This window comes from Anguilla rostrata, chromosome 8 (assembly GCF_018555375.3).
Source record: "Anguilla rostrata isolate EN2019 chromosome 8, ASM1855537v3, whole genome shotgun sequence".
Classification (NCBI taxonomy): domain Eukaryota; kingdom Metazoa; phylum Chordata; class Actinopteri; order Anguilliformes; family Anguillidae; genus Anguilla; species Anguilla rostrata.
This window is the reverse complement of record NC_057940.1, coordinates 8,356,611-8,382,947: the sequence shown is the minus strand read 5'-3', so window position 1 is coordinate 8,382,947 and position 26,337 is coordinate 8,356,611. Positions and strand designations below refer to the sequence as shown.

Genomic DNA, 26,337 nt, shown 5'->3' with positions numbered 1-26,337 from the left:
CCATTTTGTTTCCAGGAAACCGATGGAAACCTCCCTTCTGCACATACGCGTTGGCCCCGTCAAAATCCCATAGGCTACGCATTTGAGTGGGAGTGGATTAGGTGGCAAAGTCCCAGCGACAAGCCTGTGACTGACTGGTTTGAACCAGACAAAGTTCTTCACCGTTGAAATCATTCAGTCGCCCGGTGACAGGTCAACTGGCGAAACCTCGCTTTTCCCCACCACCAGTGGAGCCCGGGTGGGATCTGTGAGCCACGTCTGTGCCGCCGGGGGGCATCTCATCCATTGCCCTGGTCTGCATGCCCCGGGGCAGGGGCAGGGGCAGGGGCAGGGGCAGGTCGCAGGGGGCCAGGTGTTCGAAGCTCTTGCGGTGGACTGTGTCTTATGGTGTGTGGTGCGTTGGACCATGCTGATCCTCTGGTGTGTGTCCCTGGCTGTGTGTACTGGAGTGTGCTTCTTGCTCCCCTGGGTTGCTTGAGTTGAAGTGATTGCCGTTGGGTTACCGTCGCGCCGTGGGTCCGACCCGACCCGACCTGGGGACCCGGGTCTCACCCCAGAGAGACTGGGCTGGCAGGGTCCAAGTGGTGCTGACAGACTCCTGAGGATCGGTGTCTGCTGCCTGTTTCTCCATGACTTTCTAACTAGTATGTCTTGAGACAGATCACTCAAACCCAGCACAATTTAGAGAAGAGGGGCTCAGAGGTTGAAGTTCAGATGCCTCTGTTCACACAGACAGATAGATTGGTGAGCAAATTTGATTATACAGCCAATTGAGTAGACATGGACCACTTAGTTTTATGAGAACAATTTTTTGCAGAATTTTTTCGAAACATTTCAGAAGAATCTTGTTTTTAACTTGATTTATATTAATGTGGAGAAAATAAATTATGATACCCAAAGGCTTGACCTCACGCGAGTCTGCACCCACCACTTCACCTGCCCTCCCTGGTCCTCTGTCCAGCTGGTGGAGGTTGACCTGGAACGAGGGTTTGGCCCCTCTCCTCCTCTCCTCCTCCTCCGTTCCTCACGCTCTCCCCTTTCGTTCTCTTCCAGTCGCCCGACCCTGCCGAGAACGCTCACCTGCCTGACGACAGCCCCAGCAACGCCGGTGAGTTGCCGTGGCGTCCGCAGGCCGCCCTGACTACGCCCGATCTCGCGCGATCTGTAGGGCGGAGTTTCGGTCAGGATGCAGTGATTCACCTATCCGTGCCATTACATCAGCTTATATAGTGAATGTGAGCTATGATCCTATTACCTCATTTTTGCAGGTTACTATTCTCAGTTAAGGAAGAGGCACTTACCATGACAGTTGAGGTCAGGTGGTCATTGTATTTGGACTGATTCAGGATCAAAGTTGAGCGTTTCTGTAGAAGTGTGGCACCAGGTTGAAATGAGGCAAGTTACTGAGATGTACGTTCGTGGAGAGGGCGCCATGCCTCCAGGTACCCATACTGCTCTGCTTCGTGTCAGGCGATGACGATGGTGCCCTCTTCATCGTGTGTGTGTGCGTAGCCACGCTGACCTGATCCCACTTTTGAATGTCCCTCTGATTCAGGTCTCCTCCAGGAATAAGCAGCTTTTCGGACATTGGTAGGACCAGAGCTCCACTGTGTGTGATAAACGGGGTCTCTAGGTTTCTCTCTGCCCTGTTTCCCCCTGGCTTTTCTGTGGGTGCCAGAGCATAGCGGCCAGCTTGGTGTGGGGGGGGAGGGGCCGGGGTAGGATCCATAAACATCTAACACACACACACACACACACACACAATATGCACGTGTACGCTCAACCCAGTATATCACACTTCTTACATTGGATATAATTGGATGAACCATTTGGGCTCAGGAATAATGCTTGAGCCCGAGTGGTTCATCACTGCAAAGCTTCACCCCAGGGCTTCACAGTGAGGCCAGACCTCGAGGAGCCCTCAAGATGGCCGTCTGGCTTTACGCTCGTCTTGGGATGGTTTTAAAGCAGGGATCAGCAACTCACGGTCCTCGAGGGCCAAGAACTGCTGGTTTTCCACCCTCCCTTTGCCTGGGAATCAGGTGTGAAGAAGACAGTCTGGCCAATCAGTAGCACTAATTACCCGGGACAAAAAGAAAACCAGGGCTGGATTTGGATTCGAGGGCCAGAGTTGATGATCCCTGGTTTAAAGGAAGCCCTGGATCAGCTTCCTGTGTGAGCTGAAAGGTGTGTGGGTGTGGCTGAGACAGAACTGCATATTGTGTGCTCCTTATTGGCCAGTTGCAATACATGGAGCAGAAACACAGGCATCGTTATTGTCCAATTTATAATGGCAGGGCAGAAAGGTGAGTATATTGATCAGTTCCTAATCGCAGCATAGAAAGCTTGCTGCGGTTGGTTGCTGTTATTTGTAATCACAGAAAGCTGTGTGTGTTGTGTATCTTTTCCTGCTGGTAATCGAAGTGCAGAACAGGTGCTGGGTTTTTATCCGGTTGTGATTGGAGGGTGGAAGCGTGGCTCTCGGTTATTGGTGGGCTTTCTAAGCGGGCGGGGCTTCGCAGCACTAATCCGAAAGCGCCTCTTTTTTTTTTTTTTTAACGAGCCGCCGCTCCACGTTCCATCAGCCGCCTGGGAGAACAGGAAGTTCCCAGGTGGCTCGTGGTCCTCCTTCCTGCCTGACCGCGACGTTAGCGGGCGTACGCCCTGCCGGGTCTCCGCCCCGCAGCGCTGCAGCTCGTCGTCCCCCCCCCGGACCCCCCGGTGCAGTTCAGAGAGGGGAGGGGACCGCAGCGCTGGGGCGGGCGAGCAGGCATTAGGCCGGGTGCAGAACAGCTTCGCTCGCTCTCCTTCACTGTAACCCTCACATGCCGCCGCTCAGCCCGGAATGAATTTCCCTGGGGTAAAAGGGAGAGGCTTCTGTAAAAACATGTAAGATCCAGTCGATCTGCCCTGTTACTTTCTCAGCAGTGAATTATATCTTTCTCTGTCTCTCTCTCTCTCTCTCTCTCTCTGCCCCCTCTCTCTCTCTCTCCTCCCCCCTCTCTCTCCCCCCTCTCCCCTCTCTCTCTCTCCCCTCCCCTCTCTCCCTCCCTCTCCTCCCCTCCCCCCTCCCCCCCCCCCTCTCTCCTCTCTCCTCCCCCCCCTCTCTCCCTCCCCTCCCCCCCCCCTCCCTCTCTCTCTCTCTCTCCTCTCCCTCTCTCTCTCTCTCAGATGCGGACGCTCCGGTGCCAGTGGCCCTGCCCTCCTCCTCTGCGCTGGAGGAGATGTCTCTGTACAGCAGCAAGCGCAAGCTGAGACACGGCCGCCCCAGCCTGGAGACTGCTGTTCCTACATAACTGCCCCACATTATACACACACACACACGCACACACACACACACTGGTGTTCCTACATAACTGCCCCACATTATATACACACACACACACACACACACACACACACACTCCCTCACACACACCCACGTATGCACACAGACACACGCACACGCGCCTGCACAAAAGCGTTTTCGCAGACAGATTGCATGTAGATACACACGGCAGCCATTTCCCCTGTGATGCGAGCACACACAGCTGCTGCCTCGCCTGCCAGAGCTGCCACCTCTGTAAGGGGCGTGGCCACTGGCCTGGGCGTGTGGTCCACCGGGGCATTCGAAACACCTCTGCAAGCTGCTGACTGGCTGTGATGAGGAGGGTGTGGTCAGGTGGGGCTGTGCTGTCGTCCCGTAAAACGCCTCCAGCCCCATCCTGTGCTTTTAGATTCAAATGATTTCTTTCTTTCAGTTTGCGTTTTAGAAGCTGAATTATTTTATTAACTGGTGAGACAAATTGTTTTTAATTTCTGATTCCTCCACGATTTTGAGGTTTCTTGGTTCTTGTATTTTTTTTTTTTTTTGTTTTTTTTTGCATTGTTTTAATATCTAGTGTAAGAAAAAGAAAAACAGTAGTTGATTGATTAACTGTAAATACGTTAGGATGATTAACTTTGGAGGTTTAGTGTTGAGGTGGTTGTAAGATAGCAGGGTGGTGCAGAGGGTGTAAATATGCTGGGGGGGGCGCTCCTGACACCCGGCTCACTCGTACGGGGGGGGTCCCTCCGCTACCTTCACCCCCGCTGGGAAAGCAGCGCAATTCGGACACTACGCCTCTCTGCTCAGCTGCTGACCCCGCCCCGCTTTCCATTTTAAATACTTTTAAAAGTTCCTTTTATACTAAATTATTCGACTCGATTCTTCTTCCCGCGTGATTTCTCAGAATGGAAAACGGAAAAAAAAACAGCATTTGAAGTGCTTCAGATCCAGACGTGTTTGGTTGAGCGTTCCAGTACATATCAGTTCGGTGGGGCCGAGATCCACCTGGCTTGGCTGCTATTCACGGCAAAGAGACTGTTTTCAGAGTGTTGACGGAGATGTACAGAGGCCTTGGTGCAAAGCTTTAGATTTATATAAATCATTTAGTGCACAAATGATATAATTCTAACACGCGGTGCTTGTTACATTACAGATGAATGTATTCTTGATGATGCAAAGATCTAAAAAAAAAAACTGGGTGGTGAAATTCCACAGTTCTTCGCAATGCATTGTGATTGTAAATGGCAGTGAGGCTGATTGACTTCATTGTGTTGAAGCCGGGAATCATGGGATTGCTCCTCAGATGTGATTGCCATCAGTCAAAAGAGGAAATTGTTCGGTTTAGAATGTAGAACGTTCTGGTGTGGTGCGCGTGACAGGTCAGGAACAGGCTTCCAGGGGTTGACATAAGTGGTGTGCAAGCACGCACGCACGGCAAAAAGATAAAAATGTGCAGCGGCAATTGTGTGCCCTAACGAAAAGCGTACCTAATAATAGATATGCACCTGCAAATAGACACAATAAAACATTTTTTATTGTTTTTTTTATCTTTTTGCCATGCATGTGCAATTGCATACCACTTCTGTCACCTCCTAGAACACTTAAAGGTCCATTTTTCTGAGTTTCCATCTGTTCTTACATTTAGTAAGTCTCCTACTTTAGTGGTTAGGTGCTCTGGGGTTTTTATTTTTTACCAAACATGTTCTGAGAAGTCAGGATCCTTGTTTTGTAGGTATGTACAGTGCTGAATGTTAGTATTTATAGTGTTAAATTGGATATAACATATCCATTTGGGCTAAATAAATTTTAAAAAATAAATAGTTTAGAAATTTAGATTTTTTTTTCGACAGTCTTGGATGGAAATATGAGGCTGTATGTAGGCCCTCTGGAAGAAACCCCAGCTTCTCGCATGAGGCTAATTTCACCTGAACTTCGTAAAGAGTGGCTTTCAGGTGACCTTTAAGTTCCAGGGCTGTAGATCGGTGGAAAATGTATGTGGGTCTTTTAAAACATTCCAAATAGAGCATTTGAGACTATGCCGGACGGTCTAAAGGACGAGCATACAAACACCAACGGGAATACGTGCGTAGAAGTGGAAGTAGACTGAGAACCGTGCATCGACTGGGACAGAAAACGTCAGCCCCCTTTTTTGGAAATGCAGCCTTTTTTTTAAAAAAAGAATGTTTTCTTGAATTTACAGAGAGGGGAAGGACTAGATGGATCTTCTTTGCTATTCATATCATACCTTACAGAGCTGGTGAAGGTAGCCGATGTTTGCGTCTCCATCTCCTTTATTTAATCCGAAGCCACTGATGTGACTGTGTTGCGGTGTCAGTAATGTACAGATACAGCAGGAAAAAGGTAAAAATTCCAAACTGAGCCTACTCGTGCTTGAGGCTGAACCAGCATCCCGACTGGCAAATTGACCAGGTGAAAGTCTAAACGGGGCGCTACCCATATGTACATAACTGTGTGAACTTATTTTTTGTTACTTTTTCAGACTTTCAAGATTTTACGGTCCTCCCAAATTAATTTCTTTGTATTATTCTCAGTTCACTTCCTTCAGTCTGCTGTTCAAGAAAAAAAAAATCAATGGCGCATTACTTAATCGAAGCAACGATGTGTTGCTGAATTTAGTTTTTACTAATTATAGCTTTGTTTTGTACTGGCTAACTGAAAAATCGGTCATTTGTGATTTATTTTTATTTTTTATCTGATCTTTTTGGGATTTTCCAAGCAAATGGGATATACTCCATACACACTACACTTTCACACACAAATGTTGTTTTATAATTTAAATGAATTTTTCTTATGCTTTCTCTGAATTTACTTGGGGGCTTTTGTTTTCCAAGAGGGTGGGGGGGGGGGGGGCAGGTGAAGGTCAGGGGTTAAAGCTCATCCAAGACTGTAACTAGTGAATTTGTACAACCAAAGAAGTCTATTTTGTGGTTCAGGAAATAATAAAAGTTTACTTTTCATTTAACAAGCTGATGTCCACGTACCTGCCTTTTGTTTGCTGCTTATATTCTACGGTACAGTCTTCCATTTGGATGAAAAACTGTTTTGGTAAGCTGACAGATTGGCAAAGAGATGTCAGAAAAATGTACACATCATCAGGAATGAGCCGATTCAAGATGGAACCTGTTTATTTGAACACTTAAGCTCACTGATTCCAATTTAAATTGAGATCCCGGATTCGGATTAGTTAAGTCTTCGCCACATCATTGGATAAATGGTCATTGCGGGAAAAAAAACTATTCAGACCCAGCAAAGCAAGTAAGGTGAGAGTAAGTGCATTGATGTGCTGCCAAACACCAGCAGGGGCTTACAGCTCTCCAGGACCAGGGTTGCAGAGCGGACACCAGCCTGCCCTACAGTACTGGCCAGGGGTACTGAGCTCAAGTCCTGGAGGGCCGCAGTGTCTGCCAGTATTCGTGGTTTCCTTTCATGAGCAGCCAATGAAGGCTTTGGGAGGAAGGCGTATGGATTCTTCGGCCAATCAGCAACTTAAATTAATCATTGTTGCAGAAAAACACCAAAAACCAGCAAACACTGCGCCCCCCCCCCCCCCCAAGAAACAGATTCAGACACTTGTACTACAGGCATTCCTGTTCATCAGTGCTGCCCGACTCTGTTCCTGGAGATCCATTACATTACATTACATTACATTAGAGGCATTTAGCAGACGCTCTTATCCAGAGCGACTTACACAACTTTTTTACATGGCATTTTACATTGTATCCATTTATACAGCTGGATATATACGAAGCATGCAGTAAGTACCTGCTCAAGGGTACACGCAGTGTCCTTACCCGGAATCAAACTGCAACCTTTCGTACAAGCCCAGTTCCTTACCACTGTGTACACTCCGTCAGATCCACCATCCTACAGGTTTTCATTCAAACCCTTACAAAGCACACCTCATTCAGCATCTCTCATAGAGCTGTTAATTGGTAGAATCACTCCAAATTAGGGTTGAAATGAAAACATACAGGACATATGTTCAGAAACAGGATTGGGCAGTCCTGCTGTAACATCATTGTGTTAATGGAGGTGAGAGCTCCCCCTTCAGGCCATGCCTGTCCATGACGTGGCTCTATGACTGCAGAGGCTGTGGAGAACCGTGTCCCCCAGGTGTTCGGGAGCTTCGGTATAAGGCTGATCATGTCGCTATGACTCGCTGTCCGTTTGCAGGGACCTCCAGGGCTGAAGATGGAGCCGCACCAGGACAGACTGCAGGCGGCGGGCGCTCCGAGCCGTTCTGCTCGGCCCCTGGCAAGGGTTCACAAACCGAAATTGGGGTTTCCTGAAGCGGGACTTGTTAGAATTCAGATTTGTTTGATTTGATTGAGACCACGTCACTAGTGTGCCGCTTCGGTTTGATTCCTGGAGTGACCCGTGAAGCTGGGATCCATTGCTTTTTATTACATTACGTTACAGGCGTTTAGCAGACGCTCTTCTCCAGAGCGACTTACACAACATTTTTCACACAGCATTTACACCGCATCCATTTATACAGCTGGATGTATACCAAAGCAATGCAGGTTAAGTACCTTGCTCAAGGGCACAACGGCAGTGTCCTACCCGGGAATCGAACCTGCAACCTTTAGGTTACAAGCCCAGTACACAGGAGTCTTGTGTGTTGCCTGGCCTGCAGAGTCCTCACATTCACGTATCACTGGCAGTGTGTGTTGAATGGCGGCGTGTCTAGTCCAGCTCCTTGACAGAACAACTGTGACCAAGGGGCCAGTCAACGCTGATCAGTCTGAGATCAATAATACAAAAACGTCTTGTATTACCTGCAAATTGTGCTTTCAGAGGACATCACGGGCCAGTTCTGTTCATGTTGCCAATGTACATGCACTTGTTGGGCTGCTAGGGTACTAAAGGGTGATTAAACAAGTCTCTGAAATGTCATTTATTTGTTTAAGCTCAATCCATTCGAACGGTCTGTGGGTTTCGCTTTTTAATGTTTATTGACTAATTGGGGGCGACATAGCTCAGGAGGTAAGAGCGGTTGTCTGGCAGCCGGAGGGTTGCCGGTTCGCTCCCCCGCCCTGGGCATGTCGAAGTGTCCCCGAGCAAGACACCTAACCCCTAATTGCTCCCAACGAGCTGATTAGTACCTTGCATGGCAGCCTTTCACCGTTGGCGTGTGAGTGTGTGTGTGATTGTGGCATCAATTGTAAAGCGCTTTGGATAAAACCGCTATATAAATGCTGTCCATTTACAATTTAATTGGCCAATCTCTCCTCACATTTCAAAAGCTCTGGCTCGCTGTCTGTGGTGACTTCAGTATTGGTGCAATTTGGTGCAACCATTAATATAGGTGCCATTGCAGCTCTTTAAAAATAGGGGTTCTGGTTGGCAGAGTTGATTCGCTTTTCCAATCCGGAGGCATTATATGAAATGAGAAGAAACCTACTCAAATCTAAATACTTCTTTTCCCTAGAGTAATCTGGCAGCCTTCCAGTAACAGTGAGTAGACTGGGCTTTTAAAGAAGTTAAAATAAATTCGGTGCTCCAAAGTTAAAGAATAAAGAGCCTTCGGTCTTAAGTAGAAGAGGAGTATAAAACAGTAAATCAAATTGTCGTGCATGTGCGTTCCATTAGGCCATGTGACATTTCTGAGAACGTACACTAGTTTTCGCAGGCACGCATACACGCCAATATGTAAATCACAGCACCTTGCTTGCTTTTCTCTCCACTTTGCCGACATTTGCGCCAAACTGATTTGCATAGGTTTTTTTTTTTTTGTTGCGACTATTATTTCAGTTGAAGTAGTTTTCTATTCAATCTAAAAGACCGCTCGTCACAACAATAATCACAAGTATAAACGATGCATAAAACCACGACATTGATAATGTTATTGGTGATATTTAATCTGCTCTGGTGCCACTTGCAACGTGATCTAATATTGTACTGTATTATCTCTATCAAAATAATCTCTTCTTGACGAAATAATCCTGGCACATAATGTAAAACCTAATCCCCTGGCAATCCTAGTTTTTATTGTAGTGCGCTAGCCAGCCATGCCACACCTGGGACAGAATGTTGTCAGAGATAGAACGGCTTATTTTTTAGAATATTGTTAGGTCTACCATAACGTACGCTGTTCCGTCCGCTCTCGCAACGTCTCGCAGAGGACAGCCAGCTACCTACCGATCAAGTTAGTCTACTTGTTTGATGAACACACGCCGGGTTCTCCAGAAGCAAGTCACATTCACGCTACGGTGTCTGGTACGGTTCAAGTCTCTGCACTTACGCGTTTTGGAAATTTGGATCTTTATTTTCTCAATGAAGATGGGTGATATGATATTCGAAGAACTGGAGGATTTGATGCATTTTTCAGTCCACGACCTTCCAAACCGGGGCTATGCGGTCATGGAGGAGATCAGAAGACAAGGGAAACTCTGTGATGTCACCTTGAAGGTAAGAAAAATCACCCGAGACGTATCTTGGTAGCTTGCTTGCTAATTTTCTGAGAAAACAGAACTGTGAATGTCTGCCTGAACGTGTTGCACTTGGCGGAGTGAGTGTACAGCTCAAATAATTAGCGTGGCAACTAACTACATAGATACCATCCACAAATACTGCGCGTAAACATCATAACAAGGCTCCTCTCTCTCTCTATTTGTATTCTAACTTTACTACTCTAGTTAATCGTCGTATTTAGAGCTTGGACTCCGGAAGAGAACAGTGTAGCTAGCACGCCAGCTAACTAGCAAGCTAATATAAGACCACTTGGCTTCATTTTAATGGAAAGTTAGAGCTGGAGGCATCCACAAAGCAGCTTTATTAGTCAGCTCTCCTTTTCTATGTTATTACTTGTGACGCGGTTGGTATGGCTGTGAATGGCTTAGACAGCTGGTAGGTCTTTGTGTCCGGGAAATCTCCCTAGCATTAGCTAACTAGTTTATGTTAGTGTAACCTAGCTAAGCAGCGACCAACAACTATGATCGATTGGCTATAGCAACCTTTCTAATTCCAAAATAGCCAGAAATTGGTGTGTCTTGCAGAGCTGGAGTTTAGTTGAGAGCAATTCTACAGGCAGCGTGTTTTCTGATGGGTAGGTGTGTAATCTAGAAGCACTCAAACTGTGCTGTAGCTAGCTCAGTAGGAGGGGAGCTGCAATTCAACAGCAGTACTGTGTGGTTCACCTGTTCTAAACGCAGATTTTTACGTTATCTAACTAGGTTATTGAGTTAGGCGTCTGATAACTTGATACTCGTTTTCGGAAACGTGGGTGCCATTGATAAAAACCCACACACTGCTCCCATTAGTGTCTTAAAAACTGTCGTAATGCTTCGTTGACTATCATCTTTTGTATTATTAGGTTTATTAAATTAGAAAACAGCAGTAGGTTACCCAATTGCCACTTTGCTAGCTAGAAGAGGTCATAAACGGAAGGCTCCACCGCACGTGCACTTCTTATGCACTATGCAAATAAACTGCAAATAATGACTTGCCCTGCAAATTTGAATGAGCTTTCTTTAAACAACAGCTGTCTCGAGCCCGCTGTGGCTGAGCAGTGGGCTGCTGAAAGTCTTAGATCACCCACTGCCGCAAATTGAATCCTCAGAAAACCAGTTTGTTCTTGCCTTTCTTGCTTGGAGTACCTGTACCCACCCCGTTGAGTCATCAATACCATTGTCCACCCTTGCTCATAATTTTACATGTGCTCTGAGATTAGATTTGTGAGATGCTCTCATGGCCTGGTTTGCCATGTTTGCCAATTCATAATTTTCCTGTGGCTATTACTCATTGACTCTTAGCCCTGGCACCAGAAGAGAAAACAAGTGAAATGAACTCATTCCTTTAAATATGAGTAGATAATACCTGTGGACAGAGCCTTTGTGGGCCTTTCACTGGCCACAGGCAAGTTCCACTCCTGTCCTATATGGTATAATTCATGGTCACAATACATGTTTGCTTGAAGAATAGTCTGCACAGTCATGACTGCTTAGCTTTTTTTTGAATGAACTTGTTATTAATGAAACTGCTTTCTAACATTTTTGCCCATACTTATGTAAGTGTTGTTGTGTTTTTACAAACTATAATCCACTGGAAAAATACTGGCTCATCTGTGTAAACCAGTTATGGGGTCTACCGTTATTATTTATATATTAGCATATAAGCATGTTCATTCTGTTTCTTTTATCAGTTAATGTTGTTTTATATAAGCTTCTACAGGGCTTGGCGGGGAACCTCGATGCTGTCATAAAGCCGTTGTTTCAACACGAGCGAGACAAAAGCTGTTCATTGTCTCTGTCATTGAAGACAATAATTCAGGTGATGAACGATCAGCCACTTGCGTCAGATGTGATCAATGAAGCTTTCCCCGTTACGCACGTAACTGTATTCACCGGCCGTCACCAGGGCCCCTGGAATCGCGCTCTTGGATTGGCTGGCGGCTGCAGCAGGTTGAGTGCCCTTGGGTCTAATCTCCAGGCCTCAGGGAGAGAGATTCATGCGTCCAGATTAATCGCGCGGTGGAGCACAGCACAGGCAGCTAACGTCGCTCCCTATGCGTCCGCAGCGCGCGGCTCGCTAGGCTAACGGCGGCGCAGGTGTTGTGTCAGCAGTCCTTTTTGCCCCTCAGCGAAATCCCCCCCCCCCCCCCCCCCCCCCTACCCACGTGATCCGCATTCTCCACTGACCCACTGACCGTCACGCCGGAGAAAACCACGTCAGGCACAGGACTGCTGACGCCGGGTGCCACAGGCTTTGTTCTACTGTACATAATGCCTTGATTGATTTGTATTGACTCTGGGGGATGGGGAGGACAAGGACTGAGAAAAAAAGCCTAGAGGCTTCCCACTGACCATCAACGTGGAAAATGTCAAAACCAGTTTTTGTCAACCCGAATATAGCCGCTAACCTTGCACAAAGATTGAAGGTTTCAGTGGCATAGGCCTGTTTTGAATCACGGAGGCCTCCGTGAAGACAAGAGGAAAGTAAACAAAATGAGAAGTCATCCTGTAATGGCAGATCAGTGAGCTTTTTATGTCACAAGATGTCTGGATGATGTGGGGATTAAAATGATTTGAATCATTTGAAAAGTGAAATAAATTAACTGGGATAAACTGCGTCAAATCCGTAAGAGCCATTCGTATGTGGGATCTTCCTGTCATGGCGATAGCCATGAAAAGCAACTCTCAAAATGTGAAAGAGGTCTGATGCTGTTTTGTCCACAATGGCTGCCATTGTGTGAAAATCCAGTTTTCTGGGTTTACCTCTTTGTTATGGCACTTCATCCTAGCTTCTAGGATACTGACATCACTGCTTAACTCTAGACCATTTCAGTCATCAACTGAAAGGAAGAAAGGATGACGTGGAGACCAGTTATTGTCTTTTTCCATAACAGTTCTCAAGGATCAGAGCTGAGAGGCCTTTTAGTAGAGACGAGACTATGGAGGGATACTTCTGCTGCTAGAATAGCAGTGCTTCACTGAGCACAAGTTATTGCATTGACATTATGGGATGTAGGACATTAGGCATATGTATAGGAGATTGATTTTTAATGAGGAACATCTACGGGAATGCACTTTAAGGACCTGCTAGATTCATAATATCTTAGTCTGAATTTAGACAGTGTTCTGATCTGAACATTGCCCCTTTGAGAATTAATAAGAGGATACCTATGTTTAAAAAAAAGAAAGAAAGTAAAAATCAAATATAAAGATGAAATGACAGAATGGCTGCTGTCTCATAAGTCATAGGGTAGGGATACGGATGGAATGTTGCTGAGCACTGTGTCTCTGTTCAGCTGGAAAAGGTGCAGCACATCCATGGATAATATATTCATATTTCCTCTTCCTCGCATCCCATTGGCCGAGGTCAGGATCGCACTGCAGTGTCCATGCATGGCTTCTGTGCTTGTGATCATATGCGTTTTCCATCATTATATTTCTGTCAAAAAAAAAAAAACCAGGAGCCAGAAAAACTCCCTCAAGGTTTTTCGTTCCTACCTCCGCTCTTCACTCAAGTCCTTATTTGGGTAGAAAGTCAGTTCTTGGTTTTCCAGGTTTAAATCACTTCGCAACTGGAGGAAAAAAGCTCTATAAAAGTCTATAAATCTCCAGCGGAGGAGGCGACGGGGCTGCGTATCCTTGGCTTAGTAAACGCAGGGTTCAGCAGGAGGAGTGCACAGTTTCAATGGCCCTTTCTGATTTAATAGCGTTACATAATGGGAACAAGATTCCCCTCCGCTTGACGTCTTTACCTTGTTTTACAAGAAGGGGGGTGGGTGGGGGGGGTTGGGAAATGTTAGTAGCAGGTCGTGTTCTTTTACATGTGACCCTGCTCGGATCCTGTCGTTATGGGTAAACTGCATTCACACTGCAGAAGGGAAAACAAAAAACAAAAAAACATTTGTGCTGTGCAGGGAACCTGGTTTTATCAGCACGTCACAGTTGTAGATAGCCTACTTAACAAGGTTGTGTTGCATTAGGGGTGTCCAGTCGTATCTGCGAAGGGCCAGTGTGGGTGCAGGTTTTTTGTTTTAATCCAGAAATAAGACACCTGGTTCTACTTATTGTCTGACCGACTGAAGACCGTGATCAGTTGATTAGTCGAATTAGGTGCGGTAGTGTTGGGCTAAAACTAAAACCAGCACCCACCACACCAGCCCTTTATGGGTAAGACTCGACACCCCTGTGTTACTCGCGAGAGCATTGAGGGTTTGTGAGAGAACTCGATTGCCGCTGCGGTAATCGCGGAAAGGCCTTTCGGTTCGATTTAAGAACTGGATGTCGGGCAGCGCACCCGTGGCCAGTGTTTTTGCTGTGGTTGTGTTCCCCTCCTCCCCTGCTGTTGACGTCCTTGTGGGTTTACCGCAGATAAGCCCCCCTAAAGCCTTTAATGCACATTCACGTAACAAAAAAAAAATAAAAGTCCGCAATGCTGTCGCAGCCCAGGCACCCACCGACCGACTTCCCCCCTTCTGACATTTAAAATCTGTCGAGCGCAGCTGCGTAGAGGCTCTTTGAATGCCGCTTAGTCATACAAGTGTCCTTTTGTACTGTCGGAGCTTCCTCCTCGGTGTTATCAGCTGGCCGCTGTTCAATATCCATTCAGGGGATATTTATTTATGTTCGTTTTTATTCCTCATTTCTTGGCTGGACCGTAACGGCGGCGCCAGCCTCATAAACGCAAATGTCTGTGACTGACTGAGTGAGTGAGTGAGTGATGAAGTTACACCATTGGTCGGCCGAGTTATGAAGTTACACCATTGGTCGGCCGGTTCGGGTCCAGCCATATACTAGGTTTTGACCTGGTCTTGTTCACTGTAACCATTCACCTGTGTAGAGATTAAACTCCTTACTGTAGAAGCTCCTTCTTCTGGCTGCCATGCCACTGACAACAGTGTCTTCATTAGAGTTACATTCCAGTCCAGTGAGTCGAAAGTCTGGTTCCTGAGGTAGATTAGTGTAATTTGGTATGAAGCTGGACCTGTATTCAGGTCTTGCCTCTATCACTCCCGTGATCAAGGCCAGAGTAGCTTATAAAGGTTGTTCTCCCCCCACCCCCCCCCCAGAATTATGGATGGAAATAAAAAGTCAGTTGGGTAAAAGGGTTTCTATTCTTTCTTTAGGCTGATGAGCGAGCTGCGTATGGTAATTAGGGTTGTGCACAGTTGGGACTTGCACCGACAGGGTCTGATTCTGGACTGTTCGGTGTTCCACTCCAGGACGGGTGCTTTAGCAGGACCCCTCCACCCTAGGGTGTCCCAAACTTCTGAGCCTCCATGGGGACAAGAGGTGAAAAAATGGCAGAATTAATGATTTTTATTTTATTTCAAAGGTTTGTCTGCTTTTTCCACCTCAACTCACTCTTGCTTTCACTAGAAAGGCAGTCGGACCCTGGCCCTCTGGGTGACTGTCCTTTCATGTGCGCCCGCAGGTGGGGGACCACAAGTTCAGCGCCCACCGGATAGTCCTGGCCGCCTCCATCCCGTACTTCCACGCCATGTTCACCAACGACATGATGGAGTGCAAGCAGGACGAGATCGTCATGCAGGGCATGGACCCCAGGTGCGGTGACTTCAAGACCTTGTTGCTTCAGATTGTAGCTTACAATGTGAGCGATGGAAATACTTGTTGCTGTGAAGCTTGAGGTTCCTCGAATGTTCTCTGGGGAAACGTTTGTTCCTGAGCTGTCTTATCTAGCTCAGGAGCAGAAGTTTGTTTGGACATTCCATGGCTCAGTTTATTCTTGGGAGTTGCTGGATATTTGCTAAGGCATTGTATATAAACCTGGATCCAATGTTGGTTTTCTTCGCCAAGTCCGTGATTGTCTGCTTTGCTAAGCCGCACCTGTTCCTTCTCGAAATGGTCACATTGGTTTTTTTTTTCCTGAAAAATAACTGCACAGTTAGCCTAAAAGTCACATCCTTGACCCTTAGCCAATGTGTCCCCTCTCTGAGTTAGTGGAATTCCTTCTCCCCACTGACATTGGAATGTGAACCCCCCCCCCCCCCCCCCCCAACACACACACAGACTGCTGAGTCTCCCCTCTCCCCTGCCCTGGCCTCTGGTTGCTCTGCAGTGCCACTGCAGGAAAGCCTGAAGCTTGCTCCGGTCCACCAGCAGTCCCCTCCCACACTGAGAGCAGAGGTGTTCTGTTTCTCCCTGGAACGAGAGACGGTCAGAAAGGAGGGAGACGAGTGGGTACGAGCGTGTAGGTGATGGAACAGTACGGTCTTCAGTGTTCTGTTGTTATTTCTGGATTTCATTGTTCTTTCCCTTTTTCTCCAAACCCTCCCTCCCCTCCCCCGGCCCCCTCGTGCATCTCTTTGCGCCTCCTCCTCAAAGTGCCCTGGAAGCCCTGATAAACTTCGCGTATAACGGCCACGTGGCCATCGACCAGCAGAACGTGCAGGCGCTCCTCATCGGCGCCAGCTTCCTGCAGCTACAGAATGTCAAGGACGCCTGCTGCTCCTTCCTCCGAGAAAGGTGAAGCCCCCCCACACCCCCCCCACCCCGTCCTCTGCACACGCACACACACCCCCCTCCCCCCATTCTCTGCACACCCCAATAATGCTCCAGCCAGGCCCTTCATTGCAGTCTTATCACAAATACCTTCATGAATCCACTACCCTCATTGTGAGAACTTCTCCAATGGGCATATTTGTCTGTGACAGAATTTATTTGAGATTTGACCTCACGGCTCCGTTTCCTTTCTCCTGTTCCCCGCCCTGACGTTGCTCCCCCCCCCCCCCCCTCGCCCCGTTCCCCAGGCTCCACCCCAAGAACTGCCTGGGCGTGCGGCAGTTCGCGGAGACCATGATGTGCACCACGCTGTACGACGCGGCCAACAGCTTCGTGCACCAGCACTTCGTGGAGGTGTCCATGTCGGAGGAGTTCCTGAGCCTGCGGTCGGAGGAGGTTCTGGAGCTGGTCGGCTGCGACGAGCTCAACGTCAAAGCCGAGGAGCAGGTCGGTGGAACCGCCGCATTGCTTAGCAACGGGGGCGGGGACTCGGCGCTTAGCAACGGGGGCGGGGACTCGGCGCTTAGCAACGGGGGCGGGGACTCGGCGGTTCGCAACGGGGGCGGGGACTCGGCGCTTAGCAACGGGAACGGGGATGGGGACTTGGCGCTTAGCAACGGGGGCGAGGACTCGGCGCTTAGCAACGGGGGCGGGGACTCGGCACTTGGCAACGGGGGCGGGGACTCGGCGCTTAGCAATGGGGCAGGGACTCAGTGCTTAGCAACGGGGGCGGGGACTCGGCGCTTAGCAACGGGGGCGGGGACTCGACGCTTAGCAACGGGGGCAGGGAAATGCTCCTCAGGCTAGCGTCCGACAGCTTTTACTTTAAAACAAGGGATGTCCGATCTTATGCAGAAAGGGCCGGTGTGGGTGCAGGTTTTTTGATTCAGCCCAGACCCTACAACACCTGATTCAACTAATTAACAGACGATGGTCTTCAATCAAGACCTTGATTAGTAGAATCAGGTGACTTAGCGCTGGGTTAAAGCAAAAACCTGCACCCACACTGGCCCTTTTCGGATAAGACTGGACACCCCTGCTTTACAAGGATATTGTGTGTAAATATTCATCGCTCTGTGATAAAACGGGCGCTTGTATGAAAGTATATGACATGGTTCACATAGTGGGAGATGGTTTTACATTATTAATTCAATAATGACTGTGGTATTACCTTCATAACCAAGTTATGAAGGTAATATGATGTGGGAAAGTCCGGAGGCTTTGGAAGGATTAGCGTACGTCAGCAGGGACAGGTCATATTAGGTTCCTGGTGTTTACTTCTGCGTGCGTCAAATGTCACACTGATACTACTGAAATGGGACAAAAAGGGAAGAAGTAAGGTGAGAACATCTGGATTTGATACCAGTCCGTGAAAGCCAACCATGTTCTAGAACAGGACAAACCACTCTGCAAAAATCCTGCAAATATTACAGCAGGGAATTCCAACCCTGTTCCTGCAGATCTACCGTCCTGCAGGTTTTCAGGTTTTCACTCCAACCCTAACAAAGCAGACCTCATTCAACAGCTAGAGATCTCACTGAGCTGCTAATTACTAGAATCAGGTGTGCCAAATTAGAGTTGAAATAAAAAAAACCTACAAAGGCTGGTAGACGTCTAGGAACAGGGTTGGGTGGCCCTGGCATGGACTCTGTGACCCCAGCTGAGCAGTTACCCCTGTCCCGCCACCCCCCCCCCAGGTGTTTGAGGCGGTGCTGGCGTGGGTGCGGCACGAGCAGGAGGAACGGGAACCCCGGCTCCCCGAGCTGCTGTCCAAAACGCGCCTGCCCCTCTGCCGCCCCCAGTTCCTGGCTGACCGCGTGCAGCAGGACGAGCTGGTCCGCTGCTGCCACAAGTGCAGGTGAGTGGGGGGGGGGGGGTGTGAGCCTATAGGAGCAGAAGGTGATTAAATTGCCACAAGTGCAGGTGAGTGGGGGGGGGGGGGGGGGCAGGAGAGGGGCGTGAGTTGCAGAGAAGCAGAGGGATGGGGGGTTTTTTCCTGAATGCCTGCATTGTTGACTGTTTTTTGTTTTCATAAAGTCACGTCACACCCTCGAGCAATTTAAAAAAAAATTGGGTCAGTTTTGGATTTATTTCAAGGGTGTTTGGGCCTAAACAGTTCTCCCAGTCCCACCCTTTGGGGGGGATGTGCCTGTGTTTGAGAATGTTTTGCAGCACAGAGAAACCTATTTACAGTAAAAGTAAGGAGGGTTGGAGGGTGACGTGTGGAGTTTATATTAAGAGGCTACAGTATACGCTGCAGTCATTTAGTTCAGCGTCCGTGTGTGTGATTGTGTGCTTGCATGTGAGCGTGTGCATCCCTGTGTCTGTGTACATTACCGTGTGTTTGTCCCCCCTGGCAGGGACCTGGTGGACGAAGCCAAAGATTACCACCTGATGCCAGAACGCCGCCCCCACCTCCCCGCCTTCAAAACCCGGCAGCGGTGCTGCACCTCCATAGCGGGTCTCATATACGCTGTGGGGGGGCTGAACAGTGCAGGTGCCACATGACCCCCCCCCTCCTACTACCCCCCCCATTCAGTACTCTGAACGCACTTGACATTTCAACTGGGGCTGAGATGCAGTGAAAAAGAGTCAAGTTTTGTAGTCAGTGTTTCATAGAGTCATGGGACTTGGTGGCAGTACTGTATAATGGGTAAGGAGCTTGGCTTGGTCTAAAGGTCACAGGTTCACTTCCCAGGTTGGACACTGCCGTTGTACCATTGAGCAAGGTACTTAACCAGCATTGCTTCATTGTATATCCAGCTGTATGAATGGATGCAGTATAAATGCTTTGTAAAAAGTCGCTCTGGTTAAGAGTGTCTGCTAAATGCCTGTAATGCACTGACTAAATAACAGTTAAGCAGAACTGGGATTGATGTGTGGGGGACGATGCGAAAGTGCTTTGCAACCTTTTTAATTTTGAACACTGCTGTGTCCAGGTGACTCGTTGAATGTAGTGGAGGTCTTTGACCCGATCGGGAACTGCTGGGAGCGCTGTCAGCCAATGAGCACCGCTCGGAGCCGCGTGGGCGTGGCCGTGGTCAACGGGCTGCTCTACGCCATCGGCGGATACGACGGCCAATCGCGGCTCAGCACGGTGGAAGTGTACAACCCGGAGACGGACACGTGGACGCGGGTGGCCAGCATGAACAGCCAGCGCAGGTGAAGCATGTTTGTTCCGTGCATTTTCTCACGAGCGATTTTCATTACTTGTGCTTCCGAAATAATTGTAATTTTACCCACGAGTGCCCAAACTTGACATGACTTTAGGGGAACTTTCTAAATACTGTGCATGTTCTTCTTTTTCTAGGCCAAAATGATTGCCGTGATCACATCATAACAAATGAGCATAAATTGGCAAATTTGAAAATAACTGAAAGTTGTTTAGCTCAAGCAGGCACAACACATGTTTCATCTGTAGAATGTTGGAGGTTTCCTTAGCGTCTTGTGAGTCACAGTCACTCTGATCCCAAACACTGTGCTCACATCGTGTCTCTCTCTCGCTCTCCATTTATCTGTTTCTCTTCAGTGCGATGGGCACCGTGGTGGTGGACGGACACATCTACGTGTGCGGAGGCTACGATGGCAAATCCTCTCTCAATTCAGTGGAGTGCTACTCTCCAGAAGCAGACAGGTGTGTACGTCTCCCGTCTTCAGTGGCTCTGTCCCCTTCGAGAGCCCCTCACTTCCTGGCCGTCTGGGCGTGTTTGTGTAAACAAGGGCTGTGGGGTGCACTGCATCTGACTCTACACATTCACAGCTGTGATGTGGTCGAGTATTTTACAAAAAAGGGCTGAGAGGCTTTATTTTCATGCGAATGTTATATCTGTGGTTTCCCTCTGCTGAAGGCGTCTGTGGCAAAACCATCCAGCCCATTTGTCACATCTAAGAAATGATTGCCATCTAGTGTATGCAGCAGGAATTACACATTTGCATTATCTGCTATGTTCATAATGGGGAATATAGGAAACAGAACTAAGTAGCTCCCAGACAAATTAACTTCTACTGCTATGATGGTGATTTGGTCTAAAAACAGTACTACAAACCAAGCTTTTGAAACTAATGTCATTATTTTATGTTTAAATGAATGTTGTATATATACAACCTGAAATTTGTCTGAGTGTGTTCATGTGTTTCTAATATGTCGTTATCATGTCTCATTTGTCACCATCTTCATAGGCTCTTGAAATGCAGACTGAGAAAACTGGGACTTAGTTAAGAGTTTCTGATTGCTAACATTGTTATGACTTGTTCTTGAGCGAATCTCAAAAGGCCGTCTGCATGGAACATGAAACGAATTTCATACAGCTGAGTAACATAAATAAAGGAGGCGCATTCTGCTGTGTTCTGGTTAAGCCCATGGCCCTGAAGAAGACTTACTGGGGGGTGTGTGCGTGCATACGTGTGCATGTGTGTGTGTACGCGTCCGTGTGTGTGTGTGTGTGTGTGTGTGTGTGTGTGTGCGCGTGTGTGCGTCTGTGTGTGTGTGTGCGTCTGTGTGTGTGTGTGTGCACGCGTGTGTGTGCACGCGTGTGTGTGTGTGTGTGTACGCGTGCGTGTGTGTTTCCCGGTGCAGGTGGACGTTAGTGACAGAGATGAGCGCGAGCCGCAGTGCAGCCGGCGTGACTCTGTTCGACGGCAGGATCTTCGTTTCCGGCGGCCATGACGGTCTACAGATCTTCAACACGGTGAGCGTCCCGATCTGACCTGGTCAACCGCCCAAGAGCATCCCAGCAGTGTGACGTCACTGGCACAAGACATGCTGAATGAACACAAACCAGTGGTCTGAATTAAATGGTTATGAAATTATGAAATTATCTCTTTACTGATTTGGAATGCCCATATTCACAAGTACATCCGTAGCTGCAACCACTACTATAAATACGGGAGAAGTCTGAGACTATAATTTAATTTAAGGTACAGTCCATTAATTTAGCCTGTGCAGACATGAGTCAAAGAAGGATTGTTCACATGAGCAAGCAGACTGTAGCCACCCGATTGACCAGTAGAGGCTGCTGGTGAGCAGTAAGATGTGGTCCTCCTTCAATCCCAAAAATTTTAAACTTTTAACATGACTGTTAAAAAAAGGACAAAACACTGCACCTGCGAGTCTTGGACCGATGACCAGGCACCTTGAATTGCAAGATGATAATAAATATTGACTCAAGCTTGATGTGAGTCTCTTACTGTAATTCCCCTCCTGGCCTGCAGGTGGAGTACTACAATCAGCACACAGCCTCGTGGCACCCCGTGGTGGGAATGATGAACAAGCGGTGTCGGCACGGCGCGGCGGCCCTGGGCAGCCAGCTGTACGTCGCCGGGGGCTACGACGGCTCGGGGTTCCTCAGCGGCGCGGAGGTGTACAGCTCGGCGGCGGACCAGTGGAGCCACCTGGTGGCCATGGGCACGCGGCGCAGCCGGGTGTCGCTGGTGGCGAACTGCGGCCGGCTGTACGCGGTGGGCGGCTACGACGGGCAGTCCAACCTCGGCTCGGTGGAGGCGTACGACCCCGAGAACAACCGCTGGACGTTCATGGCGCCCATGGTGTGCCACGAGGGCGGGGTCGGCGTGGGCTGCATACCGCTGCAGCCGGCCTAGCCTCGGGCTCCGCCCCTTTTTTCGACGGGGGATGAACTATTGTTTTTTTTTTCATTTTAACGTTTTTTTTGCGAAAGGCTGATCTGACTTCCAAAAAAAGCGATGGTGGTGATGATGATGATGATGATGATGATGATGATGAGGGCTGTGACAAGAGGGATATGGCGGGATGTAACCATTGGACATCTGTCCCTTCTTCCAGAAGCGGTAGTAGCGACTGAACGGTTCTGTTTTTCGTTTTTTTTAGGGCTTTTGTTTCAAGCCTTGTGAAATAGAATGGCACACTCGTTCGTAGTTAAGTGGACATGCACACACACACACACACACACACACACACACAGCTGTCCCCCTCACGGTGGAGGCAGTGGACAGGGGCTGTGATGCTCTCTCTCTCTCCAGCGGATCATGTTTCAGAGGCTGGTCATCCACTGCCGATGGGGGGGAATGACAGGACCGTCCCGGGCAGGACCGTCCCAGGGGGCCCCCTCTCCAAAAGAGATCTACCTGCGCCTGCAACACACGGGGTACACGCATTTCCACACACCCCCCCCCCCCCCCACACCGTTTCTTTCCATTACAGCCTTGAGAACAGTGTACCTGCAGATACTGCAGTACAGCAGTGGAGGTACATGTGCAGTAGTGGGGAGGGGTGTGTGTGCAGTGGTGGTGTGTGTGCAGAGGACATACAGCACAAGAAGAAGGGTTCTGCCTGTGCCACCCAGAGCAAGATCTGACTGCTGGGAAATCACCTCTGAAGAGCTGTACACACACACACACACACACACACACGCACGGAGACGCACACATATGCACACTCGCACACACACACACACACGCCGTGACTGCTCTAGGGAGGGGGAGGTGCAAATTATTTTTAACTGGAATATTGTTGGAGGGGGGGTAAATTGCTTAATATGGTACAGCATGACTGGTGATTGACACACAAGTTCATTATTGGGAGAAAATATTGAACATGTTATTGTTCAATATTATACTGAACAATGTTGTGTTGAGTGGGATAATTCACAGAATCTTCCTTTATTATTATTATTATTATTATTATTATTATTATCCCATTTTCAGTTTAAACTCAAATGGGAAATTCTACTTTGAACCAGGGCATAGAAGCTAATGAATAGTTTTTTGTTTTTTTTGGGGGCGGGGGGGGGAACAGGTCTGGATGTAACACTGTCAGTAGAAACCCCGTCGCGGGTTCAGACGAAAGTTTTATTTGGGGGGGTTTGTGACGGACTGGGACGCGTGCAATCGGCCGGGCCGCCGGTCCCCGCCCTGGTGTCAGAATGTACCCCCCTGCTGCTCCTCTGTCCCGTTCCGGACACCCACGCTCCAGGCCCGGGACGGGCGCAGGCCAAAACCCGACGCGCTAAACCTGGACGTGTTTTTTTTTTTTTCCTGCGGCACGGGTCACTGTAAAAAAAAAAAAAAAAACACGCCGTGACTCGGGAGTGACATCAGGTGACAGTTACGATGACAGAGAGGGCGGCTCAGGTTGCCCCGGTGACGGCTGCTTTCTCCTTTGCGGTCACACCTCCGGGCCGGTGTGTAATCTTGTGACACGCTGGTGTGTCATTTTTCGTGACACATTTTTGATACCAAAAACAAAACAAAACAAAACAAAAAAACAAAGAACAGCTTGCGGCCAGAGCGGCTGTTTAATGTTCTTTCAACATTCTTACAACGTTAATGATGGCGATGTTGCAGATGACCTTTTGCTATCTGGTCACCATGGAGGGGACGGACTTAAAACATCAACATTCCATCTGAAACTGGGCCCATTTGTGTGTCTGTTCAACGGCTCCGATGTCCCCCTGAGCGGTCCGAGGCGTTTTGTTTTGTACTGACACTCGTCAGACTGAGGCCCAGGGTCGGTGTAACCAGACTGCTCTCTCCGATAACCTTACTTTTAAGCAACAGAGCAACAGCGTTTCGCCAGCAGCCTAATTGAATATTTTTAGCGTGAAGAAAACTTTGTCAAAGTGAAGGAAAAAGTGCGATCAAATCTGTTGCTGCAGTCTGATGCAAATTAATGTGGGATTAACTACTGTGAATTCATAAAATTGATGTTAATAATTGTCATTGCTGCATTTTTCTGCTGATATTATTGTAACGTACATTTTTTGTATCTTCCGATTATGATTGCAGTATTTTTTACAACTGATTTTTTGGTACTGTACCTCAGACTTGTTAATATTTATTTTTCGTTATGTTTTGTTTTCTCTTGGTGCATTTGCACGTACCTGTTAATAACTTTTAACTCTTGGAAAACTTGTAAATTGTAATAACTGTTATAATTATTGAAATCTAAACCTGAATGTTTATTGAAAATGTTGATCTCTGTTTCCGGTCCTCCGGTGTTTTGTTACCTACAAAACCTTGGTGTTACCTTGGTGACGGGTGATTGTTCAACATTAAAAGGAAAAGGACTTTCATTTCCAATTTCTTTCCACTGAAAATCCAGCTGGGATCTTTGTCTTGTTGAGTAGGAATGGCTGATAAAAGACTTATGTACTGTACAAATGAAACGGCTTCATATCTCTACATCTTTTTTTTTTCCACCTCACATTTAGGGCTGTATGGACTCGCCTGCACTTTTACAGTCCACTCCATCTGGGACATGCTCAGGTAAGGGTTGTCTGGCACGAGGTTGCTGGTTCAAACCCGGCCTGGCGTCAAGTGTCCGTGAGCAAGACACCTAACCTAACTGCTCTGGCAAATGAGGCATCAATTGTAAGCGCTTTGGATAACGCCATATAAATGCATCCTTACATTACCTGACATCCGTTGATGATTTAGGCACTTTGAATATAAATATCGCCCATGCAGTAAAAAAACGGACAAACTTTAGCCTTCAAACTGACTAAATGGGCTTTCACCTGTCATACTAATACTGTATCACGGCGTATTACAGATTAAATAGAAAGTTAGCACAATCTGAGTCACAAGAGATCTCACGTAATGTGATGGAGTATGCTATAAACAAGGCCGTGACACAGTGTTTTTATAATGTACTTTACTGGCGATTTAGTCACCCGTTTTCTCCACTTGGCTCCAGGGCACTTGTTGACTTCATTATAAGACGGCGTTTAACTTCTGTGGCGGCTGAGAGACGTAACCTAAAAATATTTATAGGGGGTGGGGGGGGGGACTGTGGGCGGGGCCAAAGCACTGGCCCTGACCCCGCCCACCCAGCTGCCACAGGTGTTGAGATATAAAGCGCAGACATCGCGGGCGGCGTCCTCGCTTTCCCCAGCGGACAGGTAAGAGAGAGAGAGAGAGAGAGAGAGAGAGAGATGGCGAAGTGCGCGTCGCTGCTGTTCTGCTGGCTCGCCGTTGCCGTGACCGCGTCGTCGGCCGCCCCGGTGAATTCCGGCGGGAAACCGACCCAAGTCCCAACGCTGAAGGTAAGGCCCTGTTACCGTTATTTTTTTTCACACGCAGAAATATGCTCGCCATCCTAAACGTGTTAAATAATTGCAGCCACCCATTTACAACGGTCGTGTTAAGTCTACAATACAGTGCTTATATCTAAAAAATATATATTGACTTGCTGGGAAAATGCCATTTTTATTAAGAGTAAAATCAAGTAGTCTAGACCACCGTTAGCCAAGTTACAAATTAAATGGCGCTCATAGGCTTACACTCCATTGCATAGAATAGTTATTACAGTTTTTTCCTTTGGCACCAAAACAAACCTAATAGCAGCCTGGTAAAATAATTGTATCGTCTGGTCTGTTTCCTGTGAATATTGGTCTATAATATTGTTATGCATACAGACTGAATGTACATTTCTTATCCTGTGCTATCTCCTTTTAAATTTTAAACACAACTTTGGCGTTGTGTTGGACTTATTATATTAAAATATTATTTGGACTTTTGCACAGGGAGATAAAATCTAATAACAAGGATAAAAACTGTCTCTTATTAAGGAAGATGAGGTCCAAATGTGCCAGAATATCTGGAGGACCTTTCCTGGGTTTGCACTGTAGTGCCCACATAAACAGGGTTTAAGTTTTTTTAGCTTCTGATTGGCTGTTATAAACATGTTGTTCTTAACCCTCCTGTTCTGTTCATTTTTTAGGTACAGCAAAAATGTTCCCAGTGATATAAACATACAGGGGGGGTTTGCAAATACATGAAATGAACCATTTTCATTTAGAATGTTGATTACACTAATTAAGGCCGTAGAAAGTTTCTACTGAAAAAATAATTTTAAGTATTTTTCCTAGATTTTCAAACTTTAAAAAGGGTCAATTTGACCCGCAACATAACAGGAGGGTTAACCATTTGTTGTAGTCAAACTGCAAAAAACACAAAGTCAATTTTTTAAAAAGTTATAACTAAAGTAAATCATAAAATGAGACTTTAGACACAAGAAAAGCGTTGACCTGTTTAAAAAATATAATTGAAATCTTGAATATT

At 47.5% G+C, this 26,337-nt stretch overlaps 2 protein-coding genes across 3 annotated transcripts in view; both read left to right on the top strand.

The window, feature by feature from the left end:
- Nucleotides 1-6,293, top strand: part of LOC135260308 (protein scribble homolog) — a 96,139-nt gene extending 89,846 nt beyond the window's left edge. The window contains exons 43-44 of the mRNA XM_064345552.1: nt 1,054-1,108; nt 3,172-6,293. Of these exons, the coding sequence (XP_064201622.1) occupies nt 1,054-1,108; nt 3,172-3,296 (180 nt within the window). The 3' untranslated portion in view covers nt 3,297-6,293. The remainder of the gene's footprint in view (nt 1-1,053; nt 1,109-3,171) is intronic.
- Nucleotides 6,294-9,312: 3,019 nt separating this feature from the next.
- On the top strand, nt 9,313-24,347 carry klhl18 (kelch-like family member 18). Of its 2 annotated transcripts, none has more exons than XM_064346218.1 (10): nt 9,313-9,739; nt 15,212-15,342; nt 16,123-16,263; nt 16,548-16,746; nt 17,997-18,157; nt 18,660-18,796; nt 19,239-19,461; nt 19,829-19,933; nt 20,876-20,987; nt 21,511-24,347. In XM_064346218.1, exons 1-10 carry the CDS (start codon nt 9,494-9,496, stop codon nt 21,895-21,897), a joined length of 1,842 nt encoding a protein of 613 aa, XP_064202288.1. In that variant the 5' UTR covers nt 9,313-9,493; the 3' UTR covers nt 21,898-24,347. The 2 variants fall into 2 exon arrangements, with proteins under 2 accessions (XP_064202288.1, XP_064202289.1); XM_064346219.1 differs by lacking the exon at nt 9,313-9,739 and adding an exon at nt 9,798-10,376.
- Nucleotides 24,348-26,337: the final 1,990 nt, after the last annotated feature.